Here is a 15,535-nt window from a genome sequence, read left to right as displayed (position 1 = left end):
TACCTTTGAATGTCAAGGGGAGATGGTTAGATTCTCTCTTGCTGGAGATGGTCATTGCCTGACACTTGTGTGGCACGAATATTACTTGCCACTTGTCAGCCCAAACCTGGATATTGTCCAGATCTTGTGGTCTACCTCCTGCTCCTATTTTCTGTGTGTTGTTGTGTGGATGATTTAGGGAGGGAATTCCAGAGTTTAGGGCCCAGGGAGCTGAAGACATGGACACCAATGGTGGAGCGATTAAAATCAGGGATCAAGGATCTCAGAAGGTGGTGAACTAGGAGATGTGGTGGGGATGGTGGTGGGTGGTCAGTGAGGAACAGGCAATGGAGGGATTTGAAAACAAGGCTGTGAATTTTATTTCAGAAACGGGCTGCCATTTGCAAGGATCATATTTAATAAAAAACACAAATCACTGGAAACAAGATGGTCTAAGTTTCTGGATTTATCGCAGTATTGACAGAAAAAAGAAACAGGGGGGTGGCTACAGGCTCTCTCCCCGGGGTCCCGTGGGATGTAGGGTGGGGTGAGAAACGCACTCACTTGGTAACAGTTACCATTCCGGCAGTTAATTAAAATCAGGGCCACAGTGTGTGGGGGAAACTCCAGACCCACATCCTGTCACCGTGCCCCACACCCTGGAGACACGGGCAGGGGTCCAGATGTTCTGAAACGTGTCAGCGGCGGCCCTGGTAGAAAGCAGCATTGGCTGATGTCAGAACAGCCTGGCTCTGCACTACCCTATACTGAAACTCACCATCTTCCTCTGGGTGTAGATCAGAACCCCAACAGTAATCTGTAACGTCAGGAGGAATACAAGGAAAGTGAAATACTGCAAAAGAGACAAAATAATTTTGTTATAAAGATCAGAACGACACTCGGAACCAGGCCACACAGGCCTACCCCTGACCTCTGAACCTGGCCACACAGGCCTACCCCTGACCTCTGAACCTGGCCACACAGGCCTACCCCTGACCTCTGAACCTGGCCACACAGGCCTACCCCTGACCTCTGAACCTGGCCACACAGGCCTACCCCTGACCTCTGAACCTGGCCACACAGGCCTACCCCTGACCTCTGAACCTGGCCACACTTGGCTTCGCTTTTCAGTCAGGTTCTATTTTCTGGACACACTTTCAGTAAAATGAGGAACAGAGGAGAGTGTAAACAACTTGAAAATGTTTAAAATAGATACCACCGCAAATATTTCAAAAACGGGAAATGGTTAAATTGACCAGTTTCGACCTACGAACCCAGAACAAAACTTTCCGCTCACCTCAAACATGGAAATAAACAGACCAAGTTCAGGGTGTGAGACAGACCAATCTAACTGAGGACACCAGATCTCCCACTCCACACACGAGCACCCAGTGTTTCTGTCCCTCATAAAATCACCCAAACACCTTCATTAATAACCAGCCAGAACAGGTACAGCACGGGGTTAGATACACAGTAAATCTCCCTCTACACTGTCCCATCAAACACTCCCAGGACAGGTACAGCACAGGGTTAGATACAGAGTAAATCTCCCTCTACACTGTCCCATCAAACACTCCCAGGACAGGTACAGCACGGGGTTGGATACAGAGTAAAGCTCCCTTTAAACTGTCCCCATCAAACACTCCCAGCACAGGTACAGCACGGGGTTAGATACAGAGTAAAGCTCCCTCTACGCTGTCCCCATCAAACACTCCCAGGACAGGTACAGCACGGGGTTAGATAAAGAGTAAAGCTCCCTCTACACCGTCCCCATCAAACACTCCCAGGACAGGTACAGCACGGGGTTAGATAAAGAGTAAAGCTCCCTCTACACCGTCCCCATCAAACACTCCCAGGACAGGTATAGCACAGGGTTAGATACAGAGTAAAGCTCCCTCTACACTGTCCCATCAAACACTCCCAGGACAGGTACAGCACGGGGTTAGATACAGAGTAAAGCTCCCTCTACACTGTCCGATCAAACACTCCCAGGACAGGTATAGCACAGGGTTAGATACCGAGTAAAGCTCCCTCTACACTGTCCGATCAAACACTCCCAGGATAGGTACAGCACAGGGTTAGATACAGAGTAAAGCTCCCTCTACACTGTCCCCATCAAACACTCCCAGGACAGGTACAGCACGGGGTTAGATACAGAGTAAAGCTCCCTCTACACTGTCCCCATCAAACACTCCCAGGACAGGTACAGCACGGGGTTAGATACAGAGTAAAGCTCCCTCTACACTGTCCCCATCAAACACTCCCAGGACAGGTACAGCACAGGGTTAGATACAGAGTAAAGCTCCCTTTACACTGTCCCCTGAAATATGTCTCAATGCCCAAACTGCCATTGCAGGGAACTGAAATATTCCCCTCCCAAATGCTTTGGACTCAGGTGAAATTGGAGCTTCTCACATTCACTGTGAACTGGGTCAAAATTATCCTCAGTCAAACTCCTGTAGCGAACAGACTGACAAGACCAACTGCTTAGTTGATCTTGGCAGGAGATAGAGGACAGAAGGAATGACTGGAGCCAACTCTCTCTCTCAAGGCCCATATTGACTTCTCTGAAAACTGCTGTTTGATGAAAAAAAAAATCGGTAATTTTTTTCTAGAAGAGAAAGCTCTTTTTTCATCTGCAGATGACTGGCAGGTTTCGGGACTGTTGTAAGCAGATGTTTCAATAATGAGTTTTTGTTCCTGTATTTTGTGCTGGGTGGGTATTCCCTGTGTGGGACACACACTGCTGAACGTGAGCTACATACTGAAATGGTCACCAACCCACTGCTGCAAAATTCTCTCAGTAAAATTGACAATTACTTAAAAGTTTTCAATAATCCACGCTCCTTTTCTCCATCCAGTACAGTGTTTATCTCCATCATTAAACTACTCTCCCAGATCAGTTTAATCTCTGATTAAGGTGAGGTGAGAGTGACTGCCCTTGACATCAAGGCAGCATTTGACCGAGTGTGGCATCAAGGAGCCCTAGCAAAACTGGAGTCAATGGGAATCAGGGGGAAAACTCTCCACTGGTTGGAGTCATACCTAACACAAAGGAAGATGGTTGTGGTTGTTGGAGGTCAGTCATCTCAGCTTCAAGACATCACTGCAGGAGTTCCTCAGGGTAGTGTCCTCAGCCCAACCATCTTCAGCTGCTTCATCAATGACCTTCCTTCCATCATAAGGTCAGAAGTGGGGATGTTCGCTGATGATTGCACAATGTTCAACACCATTCACAACTGCTCAGACACTGAAGCAGCCCATGTCCAAATGCAGCAAGACCTGGACAATATCCAGGTTTGGGCTGACAAGTGGCAAGTAACATTCATGCCACACAAGTGTCAGGCAATGACTATCTCCAACAAGAGAGAATCCAACCATCACCCCTTGACATTCAATGGGATTACCCAGATTGGATCCCCACTATCAACCAGAAACTGAACTGGACTAGCCATATAAATACTGTGGCTACAAGAGCAGGTCAGAGGCTAGGAATCGTGCGACGAGTAACTCACCTCCTGACTCCCCAAAGCCTGTCCACCATTAACAAGGCACAAGTCAGGAGTGTGATGGAATACTCCCCACTTGCCTGGATGATTGCAGCTCCCACAACACTCAAGAAGCTTGACTCTGTCCAGGACAAAGCAGCCACTTGATTGGCTCCACATCCACAAACATTCACTCCCTCCACCACCAACGCACAGTAGCAGCAGTGTGTACCATCTACAAGATGCACTGCAGGAATTCACCAAGGCTCCTTTGACAGCACCTTCCAAACACATGACCACTACCACCTAGAAGGACAAGGGCAGCAGATAGATGGGAACACCACCACCTGGAAGTTCCCCTCCATGTCACTCACTATCCTGACTTGGAACTAAATCGCTGTTTCTTCACTGGGATCCTGGAACTCCCTCCCTAACAGCACTGTGGGTGTATCTACACCACATGGACTGCAGTGGTTCAAGAAGGCAGCTCACCACCACCTTCTCAAGGGCAACTAGGGATGGGCAATAAATGCTGGCCCAGCCAGTGACGCCCACATCCTGTGGGTGAATAAAAAACTCTTTCAGAACTCATCTCCTGATCATATTCCATGCAGTCCATTGCTGCGTGTAATGCCTCTTCACCCTCCCTCCCAGATCACTTCTTACACGTTCTTTGGAGAAGATAATCTTCTCAAAGACACTTACTCTCAATACTATCCTTCCCAAGGCCAGCTTAATGCTACTGCCCTAAATCAAGGATAAAATTTGACCAGAATATTGGGAGAACTCATCTGTTCATCCAAGTGCTGTGGGATCTTTTATATGTATCTGTGAAAATGTTCCACCCCACAACCTGGGTGTGTGAATCCAGGCAAGTCAGCAAAGCTGTTGTAGTTTAAAACTGCTGCACTGTAACTTCAACAATAATAATTTGATGCTTAAATCTGCTTCCTCTTTAAAAGAAGTTTTACTCTGATCAGACATCTTTAGTTTAATATACGTCCTTTACCCCTTTGAGTTTCTTCACTCAGTATCCAAATTTGAATTGACAGCTTCAAAGGGGGAAATATTTAGAGTTACACACCACTCCGACCAGGTCCCTGAAACTGGGGCTGTGTTTGGCAAAATGACTGACCAGTTTTGAGCAGGTTTTCCAAATACACGGTGAAGAATTCCCTCATGTTTGCGAAGACCATACAGGACTTGAATATCGATAGCAATGCTGTGTCCATGTACTCATTTGACATTGCTAGCCTATTCACCAATGTGCCACTTAAGGAAGCCATAGATATTTGTGCTGCAACACTTTATCATGGTGATCTTGACCCACCACCATTGTGCGAATGGTTCATTGGACTTATGAATTTGGCAACTCGTACAGTTGAGTTCAGTTTTAATGACTCCATGTGTGTCCAAATAGATGGTGTTGCCATGGGATCCCCTCTAGGCCCAGCTCTCACAAACATCTTTGTTGGGTTCCATGAGAAACATGTCTTTGATGGATTGATGCCTAACCTCCTACCCCTCGCATATTTCATATATGTGGATGATACATTTGCTATATTTAAATCTGCAGCTGCATGTAATAATTTCCTTATATGTCCTAATGGGCTCCATCCTGCGCTCAAACTCACCTTTGAAATGGAGCAGTCAAATGAAACCCCCCCTTCCTTGACGTGCTGGTTGAAAAATCTGCCAGGGGTTCTTTACCATGGTCTGCCGCAAGCCTACCTTCACTGGTCAATATACGCGATGGGATTCTTACAGTTCCATGTGCTATAAGATTGGTCTTATCAGCAACCTTGTCAATAGGGCCCGAGCCATTTGCTCACTATGCAAGTTTGATGCTGAAATAGGGGCATCAAAGGCATCCTGCAGGATAATGGCCACCCTGATCAGATCATTTTGCGCTGTATATCACACAAACTCATGAACATGCCTAAGGCCGTCACTTTCAGCCCTGAAAAGTGCCCAGTCTACCTCAGATTACCCAGGAAGGGCAAGGTATCTCAAAAATTCGAGCAACAGATGAAGCTATCTATTTCACGCTGCTGCTGTGAGGTACCAACACGAGTGGTATTCGCCGCTAACAGGATTCTGCCATCAAGCCAAAAAGACGTCCTTCCTGTCACACAAATGATCAATGTGGGATATGAATTTCAGTGCCAGTGTGATGCTAGGCATGTAGACTGTACATCCCAAAGGCTGGTGGATTGTGTCAAACAGCTCGTCCCATCCACTGTTCACAACGGGCAGGGTACAGACTGTACCGAACCAGCCCGTGCTTGCAAAACTCAAAACACAATGTCCAACATTAGATGTGATTCCACGATTGGACAACATTTGCTGGATAATTCTCAATGTGCTAAGAATTACACTGACAACCAATTTAAGATTGTCAGTCGAGCTCGCAGTGTGTCACTTTTACGTGTACTGGAAGCTACATATATTAATACATGGGGCCCTGTTCTTTGCAGACAGAAAGAACATGTACACACATTGCGCCTGTTTCACCTAAACAAAATAAGTGTCAGCCATTCACTGACCCATTCCGCAGAGCAATGCCTTGACCAATAAAGGTCAAGCTGCCTGGCTTAAATTTCAAACAATGCTTGGCAGTTAACTGTCAGTCACCATCAACTGGTGCATTCCCCATGGCAATGCCTCTACCAATCAGAGTCACTTGCTAACCAATCAGCACGCTCTTCTCATACAGTATAAATATGTTCTTTCCCCTGACATTGGTATTTTCTTGCGAATTGTCCTGATGAGTACAAAACAAAAAACTTCAACAAAAATGTCTCTTTTTTTCAGCAATACAGGAAGACTGTCTCGGACTGGGTGTCTCAGTCAGTGTTTGGGTTCAAGCGTAGATTGAGTGCACACTGTTTCCATGGCGACTGTTTCCCATTAATCTCACCGTCAGAAATGATACTCACAATTCCCAACATGCATTTCACTTCCTTCAGCGCTCCGATGCAGCCAAGGAATCCCATCACCATAGTGAAAGTCCCCAAGCTCGAGAGCAAGTACGACCACAGGCGGAGAGGGACTGAGACAGTTTCTGTTCATAAAACAAACCACATAAAAACACAAGAGCTAAACCCAAAACACACGCATTCAAAGATTCACATCTGTAACCTGTGTGAACACATGAGGGTTTCTGAAGTAGAACAGTTAAAATATTTAGCACCATAATGTACATCTATCCAACTATCTGAGCTGTAACTAGTCCAAGTGGCTATTATATGATTTAAAGAGCTTCAGAGCAGGAGAACAATATGTGGGCACTGAGCCCCAGGAAGGGGGATAGGCTGCCTGATGTAGGAATGAGCCCCACGCAAATCCTCCCCGGTTTGACCTGGGCTGCGATTGAGTTGGCTTCACAATGTTCAGTAATCTACCTCCTGCCTGGGCTTGTGTGTGAAGACTGAGCCCCTGCACTGTGCTGGCTTCTGTAAAGATGTGGAATACGAGCCCCCAGAGCATCAGGAGAGGGAAAGACAGAGGGCGGTTCCTCCAATATCCTGCCATTTCCTCCCTCTCCCTCTTTCCTCAGTCACACCTCCCCCCACAACGCCACCCCCTCCACCTCATTCCACCCCCCAACTTCCCAGAGAAAATTAACTTCAAATGGTACAAAAACGGAGTTGACAATCAGTTGACAAGGACTGTTGGGTTTAATCTCTTTTGCAAGTTGCTGACACGGGACAATGCTTCCTCTCAACAAACGCTCTCCCTTCCAGCTGAGTTCAAGCCAAATTTTAAATCAGAACTCACTTCCCACAATGGCCTGGGCAGCTAGGCAGTGAGTCAGCCTGAGACAGAGCTCGACTCCAGTCCATTGTAACATTCAGCCCAGCGTTCTGTTTACACCACTGACTAACCCAATGGTATTTCAGAATTCCAGCTTTCACTCCCTCTCTCTTTGCAGCTTTCCAAATAAACAGGCTCTCCATATCACATTCCCTCTTGTCACACACCACTCCTTTCTCTCCATGTCCCTCTCCCTCACTCCCCATCTCTCTCTCTCTCTCTTCTTCTCTACCACCCCATCCCCTCTCTTCTTCTCTATCTCCCTGTCTCTCTCTCTCTCTCTCTCTGTACTTAATTGGCTGTAAAGCACCTTGGGATGCTTTGAGGTTGTGAAAGGTGCTATGTAAATGCAAGTTTCCCCTGTCCCCCCTCACTGAGTCCCTCCCTCTCATACACATTGCTTCCTGCCTGTCTGAATCCCTTACCGATTCCCAACAGTAACTAAAGAGCTCTCCACCCCCCCCTCCTCTCCATCACATTCCATTTTTCACTCTCAGTCCCACCTTCCTACATCCAAATGTTTTATTCTGTCGGGTACTGAGCATGGAGCTTGAGTTGGTATCAGAGACTGGCTGCCTCATTACAGTAAACAATTTTAAAATGAACATTAACAGGGCATTAAACAATTATAACAATGATAAGAGTGAGTCCCAGTGTCTGGCAGGGGAGGAGGATGGACGGGGAGGTTGGGGGGAGACTTACCTAGAACCAATATGAAACTGTTTTTGTCAAACAGAATCCAAAGGCCAAATGCCAACATCACTCCACCAAGGAACTGTAAGAGATAAAAAACAAAGTTCAGTAAAATATCACTTTAACCTTGAATTACTCCCAGCCTGGCCTAGCTATAGAATAAAGCAGCATTTAACAATGATCACCCACACCCACAGCCACAGCCACACCCACACCCACACCCACACACTGAGCTTCTGCCTCAGAGTTTTCAATGTCACTCAGCTGGGGCTGATGCTGAGGGGAACCTCATCAACCAGCGGTAGGATCAACCCCAGGGAGGGATCAATTCATGGGGCACTGGCACCTGTACTGGGGAAAGGAGGAGCTGTACCATGGGGATGGTCTTCACCTGAACCATGCTGGGACCAGTGTCTGGGTGAATGGTATAATTAGGGCTGTAGGAGGGGACTTTAAACTAAATAGTTGGGGCCAGGGGGTGGGGTGGATAGGGGTTCACGTGAGAGGAGATTTGGAAAGTTAAAAAGAAAAGACAAGGTAATAGTGCAGGGTAGCGATGTGGGTAATGATAAATTAAATAAAGAGTATTAAATATTTATTAAATAAATAACAAAGGTATAAAGATATTTGGCTAAAGTTGCCAGGGTAAATAGATTAAAAGGTAAAACACTTGTGAAACAGTGGCAGGCATTTAAGGAGATATTTCATAATCTCAACAAAGATATATTCCATCGAGGGAGAAAGACTATACCAAAAGGATGCACCATTCATGGCTAACCATGGAAGTTAAGAATGGTACTAAATGGGAAAAAAAGGTCAAGAATATTTGTGATGGGCCAGGGGATTGGGGAAGTTTGAGAAATTGGCGAAAGATGAGTAAAAAATAATGGAGGGAGAGATTGGAGAGAAAACAGACAGTAAAAGCTGCTACAGGTATACACAAAGGAAGAGCTAAAGAGAGGGTGAGACTGGGAAATTAATAATGGGAAACTAGGAAATGACAGAGGCCTTGAACAAGTATTTTGTAAGCTTCTTCACAGGAGAAGACACCAGAAAAATCCCAAAATTCATAGAAAATCAAGGGGCAAAAGACAGGGAGAAACTTAGACCAATCGCCATTAGCTGAGAAAAAGTGTGAGGAAAACTAAAGGGATTAGAGGCTGACAAGCCCCCTGGACCGGATGGGAAGCTTAGAGTCATATACAGCACAGGAGGAGGCCATTTGGCCCATCGTGCCAGTTCTCTGCGCAGCAAACCAATCAGTCCCCTGCTTGATCCCCATACCCCTAGGGTCTTAAAGGATGTGGCTGCAGAGGTACAGGATGCACTGGTTGTAATCTTCCAAAATTCCCTAGATTCCCTAAATGTAACACCACTGTTCAAGAAAGGAGGGAGACAGAAAGCCAGTAGCTATAGGTCAGTTGGCCTAACATCTGTCTTTGGGAAAATGCTAGAATACATTGAGGAAGTAGCTGCAGGACATTTAGAAAATTGTAACACAATCGGGCAGAGTCAATATGGTTTTGTGAAAGGGAAATTGTGTTTGACAAATTTATTAGAGCTTTTTGAGGACGTAACAAGCAAGGTAGATAAAGGGGAACCAGTAGATGTGGTGTACTTGGATTTCAAAGAGGCATTCAATAAGGTGTCACATTAATGGTGACTGCACAAGATAAAAGCTCAGGGTGATATATTAGCATGGATAGAAAGCTGGTCAACAGACAACAGAGTCAGGATAAATGGATTGTTTTTAGGTTGGCAAAATGTAACTAGTTGAGTAGCTCAGGGATCAGTGCTGGGGTCTCAACTATTTACAATCTACATCAATGAGTTGGATGAAGGGGCCGACTGTATTGAAGCAAAATTTGCTGATTACACAACAGTAGGTAGGAAATCAAATTGTGAGCAGGACACAAAGAGTCTGCAAAGGGATGTAGACATGTTTAGTGAGCGGGCAAAAATTTGGCCATGTAATGTGGGAATATAGGAGGTTGTCCATTTTGCCAGGAAGAATAGCAAAGCAGAATATTATTTAAATGGAGAGAGGCTGTGGTACAGAGGGATCTGGATGTCTTTTTACATGAATCACAAAAAGTTAGCATGCAGGTACAGCAAGTGATTAGGAAGGCAAATGGAATCGCGGCCATTATTCCAAGGGGGATAGAGTATAAAAATAGGGAAGTCTTGCTGCAATAAAGCAGGGATTTGGTGAGACCACACCTGGAGTACTCTGTACAGTTTTGGTCTCCTTACTTAATGAGGGATATACTTGCATCAAAAGCAGTTCAGAGAAGTTCACTAGGCTGATTCCTGCGACAAAAGGGTTTGTCTTATGAGGAAAGGTTGAGCGGATTGGGCCTATACTCACTGGAGTTTAGAAGAATGAGAGGTGATCTTATTGAAACAAGATTGTGAGGGGGACTTGACAGGGTAGATACGGAGAGGATGTTTCCCCTCATGGGAGAGTCTAGAACGGGGGGCACAGTTTCAAAATAAGGGATCTCCCATTTAAGACAGAGATGAGGAGGAATTTCTTCTTTCAAAGGTTTTAAGTCTGTGGAATTGTCTTCCCCAGAGAGCAGTGGAGGCTGGATCATTGAATATATTCAAGGCTGAGTTACACAGATTTTTGATTGACAAGGGAGTTGAGGGTTATGGGGGGCAGACAGGAAAGTGGAGTTAAGGCCAGAATCAGATCAGCCATCATCTTATTGAATGGTAGACCAGGCTCAATGGGTTGAATGGTCTACTCCTGCTCCTATTTCTTCTGACCAATCCCAGGGACAGAATCAACCCCAGGAGTCAGTTTGAGGGTTTGAGAATGGGATTGAGTGATGCCACCTGAATATACTCCAATGACTGACTGTGGAACTGTACACTCCAAAACAGCCCGTCCACACTGTCCCCATCAAACACTCCCAGGACAGGTACAGCACAGGGTTAGATACAGAGTAAAGCTCCCTCTACACTGTCCCCATCAAACACTCGCAGGATAGGTACAGCACGGGGTTAGATACAGAGTAAAGCTCCCTCTACACTGTCCCCATCAAACACTCCCAGGGCAGGTACAGCACGGGGTTAGATACAGAATAAAGCTCCCTCTACACTGTCCCCGTCAAACACCCGCAGGGTAGGTACAGCACGGGGTTAGATACAGAGTAAAGCTCCCTCTACACTATCCGCATCAAACATTCCCAGGGCAGGTACTGCACGGGGTTAGATACAGAGTAAAGATCCCTCTACACTGTCCCCATCAAACACTCCCAGGACAGGTACAGCACGGGGTTAGATACAGAGTAAAGCTCCCTCTACACTATCCGCATCAAACACTCCCAGGACAGGTACAGCACGGGGTTAGACACAGAGTAAAGCTCCCTCTACACTGTCCGCATCAAACACTCCCAGGACAGGTACAGCACGGGGTTAGATACAGAGTAAAGCTCCATTTACACTGTCCCCATCAAACACTCCCAGGACAGGTACCGCACAGGGTGAGATACAGAGTAAAGCTCCCTCTGCACTGTCCGCATCAAACACTCCCAGGACAGGTACAGCACGGGGTTAGATACAGAGTAAAGCTCCCTCTACACTATCCGCATCAAACACTCCCAGGACAGGTACAGCACGGGGTTAGACACAGAGTAAAGCTCCCTCTACACTGTCCGCATCAAACACTCCCAGGACAGGTACAGCACGGGGTTAGATACAGAGTAAAGCTCCATTTACACTGTCCCCATCAAACACTCCCAGGACAGGTACCGCACAGGGTGAGATACAGAGTAAAGCTCCCTCTGCACTGTCCGCATCAAACACTCCCAGGACAGGTACAGCACGGGGTTAGATACAGAGTAAAGCTCCCTCTACACTGTCCCCATCAAACACTCCCACGGCAAGTACAGCACGGGGTTAGATACAAAGTAAATATCCCTCTACACTGTCCCCATCAAACACTCCCAGGACAGGTACAGCACGGGGTTAGATACAGAGTAAAGCTCCCTCCACACTGTCCCCATCAAACACTCCCAGGACAGGTACCGCATGGGGTTAGATACAAAGTTTATACTTACAAAGAAAATCAGGTTGAAAACAAACAGGAAGTATTTTGTGACAACGAAACAGCCCTTTGTCGCCATCTTTGATATTGGCACCTACAAAACAAACAGAGTTAGAACATTCTGCAGGAGTGAGTGCTCAGGAAATCTTAAAGAGGCAGAGGGAGTGAGAGGGCGTACGGTGAAGAGTGAGCAATATGAGGGGGAGGCTTGTAGAGAAAGACAGAAGGGACAAAGATAGAGTGCGCACGTGGGCAGAGAGAGCAAGAGGGCACATGCGCCAAAGGGGTAAGGGGGAGAGAGAGAGAGAGGAAGAGAGGGAGGGATGGGAAAGAGAGAGAGTGTGTGTGAGGCAAGGGAGAGAGTGAGAGAAGGGAAGGAGGGAGGGAGGGATAGAGTAAGGGAAGGGAAAGATAGAGAGAGAGAGAGAAGAGGGTGTAAGAGCAAGAGAGAGTGTGGGAGAGAGAGCACACAAATGTGACCCAGCTCACAACCAGGATGTGCACACACTCTCCAAATTGTGTAACAATCCAGGTTGTGCCAATTTGAAAGGTGAGAGCCTGGAAAACGATCCCACTCTGGGATGGGAATTAAGGTGTGGTTTGGGGTATGGGGGTGGTTTGGGGTATGGGGGCGGTTTGGGGTATGGGGGCGGCTTGGGGTATGGGGGCGGCTTGGGGTATGGGGGCGGTTTAGGGTATGGGGGCGGTTTGGGGTATGGGGGCGGTTTGGGGTATGGGGGCGGTTTGGGGTATGGGGGCGGTTTGGGGTATGGGGGTGGTTTGGGGTATGGGGGTGGTTTGGGGTATGGGGGTGGTTTGGGGCATGGGGGTGGTTTGGGGTATGGGGGTGGTTTGGGTATGGGGGTGGTTTGGGGTATGGGGGTGGTTTGGGGTATGGGGGTGGTTTGGGGCATGGGGGTGGTTTGGGGTATGGGGGCGGTTTGGGGTATGGGGGCGGTTTGGGGTATGGGGGTGGTTTGGGGTATGGGGGTGGTTTGGGGTATGGGGGTGGTTTGGGGCATGGGGGTGGTTTGGGGTATGGGGGTGGTTTGGGGTATGGGGGTGGTGGGGGAAAGAGACAAGTCATAAGTGCAAAGGGACTTTCCATTTGAACCTGGTAAAAATGCAATTAAACATACAATCTTTTGACATCTATAACCGCAAATATTTGTGCTTTAGAGGCTGCATTGGGAACTCAATGCTGATTGGCCTAAAGGTGAAGTATCCGAGGCCAGACTCAGTAAATAGTGTTATCTCCATCACACACACACTGGGCAGGTCAAACAGCTGTCACATCCTCACTCTCTGGGCCAGTCCGCCGTGGCTCACATCCCACTACAATGATCCAAACATAAAATCCAGCCTGACATTCCAGTGCTGTGCCGGGGGAGCGCCGCAGGGCCAGTGCCGGGGGAACGCCGCGCTGCAGCAGGGCCAGTGCCAGGGGAGCGCCGCACTGCCGCAGGGCCAGTGCCGGGGGGGCGCCGCACTGCCGCAGGGCCAGTGCCGGGGGGGGGCGCCGCACTGCCGCAGGGCCAGTGCCGGGGGAGCGCCGCACTGCAGCAGGGCCAGTGCCGGGGGAGCACCGCACTGCCGAAGGGCCAGTGCAGGGGGAGCGCCGCACTGCCAGTGCAGGGGGAGCGCCGCACTGCCAGTGCCGGGGGAGCGCCGCACTGCTGCAGGGCCAGTGCCGGGGGGGCGCCCCACTGCCGCAGGGCCAGTGCCGGGGGAGCGCCGCGCTGCCGCAGGGCCAGTGCCGGGGGGAGCACCGCACTGCCGCAGGGCCAGTGACGGGGGGGCGCCGCACTGCCGCAGGGCCAGTGCCGGGGGAGAGCCGCGCTGCCGCAGGGCCAGTGCCGGGGGAGCGCCGCGCTGCCGCAGGGCCAGTGCCGGGGGGAGCACCGCACAGCCGCAGGGCCAGTGCCGGGGGGAGCACCGCACTGCCGCAGGGCCAGTGCCGGGGGAGAGCCGCGCTGCCGCAGGGCCAGTGCCGGGGGAGCGCCGCGCTGCTGCAGGGCCAGTGCCGGGGGGAGCACCGCACTGCCGCAGGGCCAGTGCCGGGGGGAGCACCGCACTGCCGCAGGGCCAGTGCCGGGGGAGCGCCGCGCTGCCGCAGGGCCAGTGCCGTGGGAGCGCCGCGCTGCCGCAGAGCCAGTGCCGGGGGAGCGCCGCGCTGCCGCAGGGCCAGTGCCGGGGGAGCGCCGCGCTGCCGCAGGGCCAGTGCCAGGGGAGCGCCGCGCTGCTGCAGGGCCAGTGCCGGGGGAGCGCCGCACTGCCGCAGGTGCCATCTTTGGGATCTACATTATATGGATGCCTTATTGACTCTCAGGTCCTAAAGGATTCCCCAGTGTCCTGGCAAATATTTATCACATCGCTGTCAATTAGAGTTTGCCAAGTGTAAATTGGCTGCTGGGTATCCTGCAGCTTAACGATGACCACAATATGAAGCACTTTGGGAAAGATGCTAACACAATCCTTTCAGCTTGGGAAAACCCTTTCAGCTTGGGAAAACCCTTTCAGTTTGGGAAAACCCTTTCAGTTTGGGAAAACCCTTTCAGGTTGGGAAAAGGAGTTTCTAGGCCTAGAAGGTAAAATTAGAGAGCTGCAATCAGTGTTTCTACAATCCTAGTTTGTAAATGCAGAGCCGTTAGCAACTTGCTCATGTGCTGCCCATATCAGTTTGGCCTGGACTCTGTTCCTGGTTCTGTACGCAGTTTGCCGAGTCCAATCAATAGCAGAAAGGAGCCCAGTTGGTTTCTGTGCCCAATGAACTATGGGCAGGAAAGGTCATGCAGTTGTATAGATTAACATTTGGTTTATGTTTGAAATAAGTAACTGCTCATGATTTTTGTGCCAATCTCTTGATTTGCCTCATGATTTAGGATTGTGAGTTTGTCATTACTGCATCAGACTTTCCCCAGCTGGAGCCCTCACACAAACTGAAATCCAGTGGCACAGTTCATCGCATTTATACAAAAGCAGAGAAATTCTATTCCTTCACTTATCCCAGCCAGGAGTTAATGAATTCCAATCCACTGAAACTTATGTAAGTTAAGATGCTGAGCTCACAGCTCGTCGCTGGCAGTGAGGACCCAGCAACGAATACACAAACATCTGCCTAGACTCAAACTAAAATAAAACACAAGACAGCGAGAATGCACAGACAGATCAAACCAGACCAACACTACAATGGCCACAGTATCATGAGGGGGGAGTGGGGGTGAAAAGGGCACGGAGAGCGGCAGGGACTCCAGTCTGAAGGGGATGCGGAGAGCGGGAGGGTGCGGAGAGCGGGAGGGTGCGGAGAGAGGGAGGGTGCGGAGAGCGGGAGGGTGCGGAGAGCGGGAGGGTGCGGAGAGCGGGAGAGTGCGGAGAGCGGGGGGATGCGGAGAGCGGGAGGATGCGGAGAGCGGGAGGATGCGGAGAGCGGGAGGGTGCGGAGAGCGGGAGGGTGCGGAGAGCGGGAGGGTGCGGAGAGCGGGAGGGTACGGAGAGCGGGAGAGTG

General features: G+C 49.3%; 1 protein-coding gene across 3 annotated transcripts in view; it reads right to left on the bottom strand.

Moving 5' to 3' along the window:
- Positions 1-15,535, bottom strand: part of LOC144675833 (leukocyte antigen CD37-like) — a 45,831-nt gene that overhangs the window by 19,848 nt on the left and 10,448 nt on the right. For all 3 annotated transcript variants that reach the window (XM_078536406.1, XM_078536405.1, XM_078536404.1), the window contains exons 2-5: positions 12,044-12,124; positions 7,986-8,058; positions 6,407-6,531; positions 758-832 (exon numbers count right to left, since the gene is read on the bottom strand). In XM_078536406.1, the coding sequence (XP_078392532.1) occupies positions 758-832; positions 6,407-6,531; positions 7,986-8,058; positions 12,044-12,109 (339 nt within the window). In that variant the 5' untranslated portion in view covers positions 12,110-12,124. The remainder of the gene's footprint in view (positions 1-757; positions 833-6,406; positions 6,532-7,985; positions 8,059-12,043; positions 12,125-15,535) is intronic.

Source organism: Cetorhinus maximus, unplaced genomic scaffold (genome assembly GCF_964194155.1).
Source record: "Cetorhinus maximus unplaced genomic scaffold, sCetMax3.hap1.1 HAP1_SCAFFOLD_1187, whole genome shotgun sequence".
Classification (NCBI taxonomy): Eukaryota; Metazoa; Chordata; class Chondrichthyes; order Lamniformes; family Cetorhinidae; genus Cetorhinus; species Cetorhinus maximus.
The sequence above is the reverse complement of the archived record's forward strand: the minus strand, read 5'-3'. Positions and strand labels throughout refer to the sequence as shown.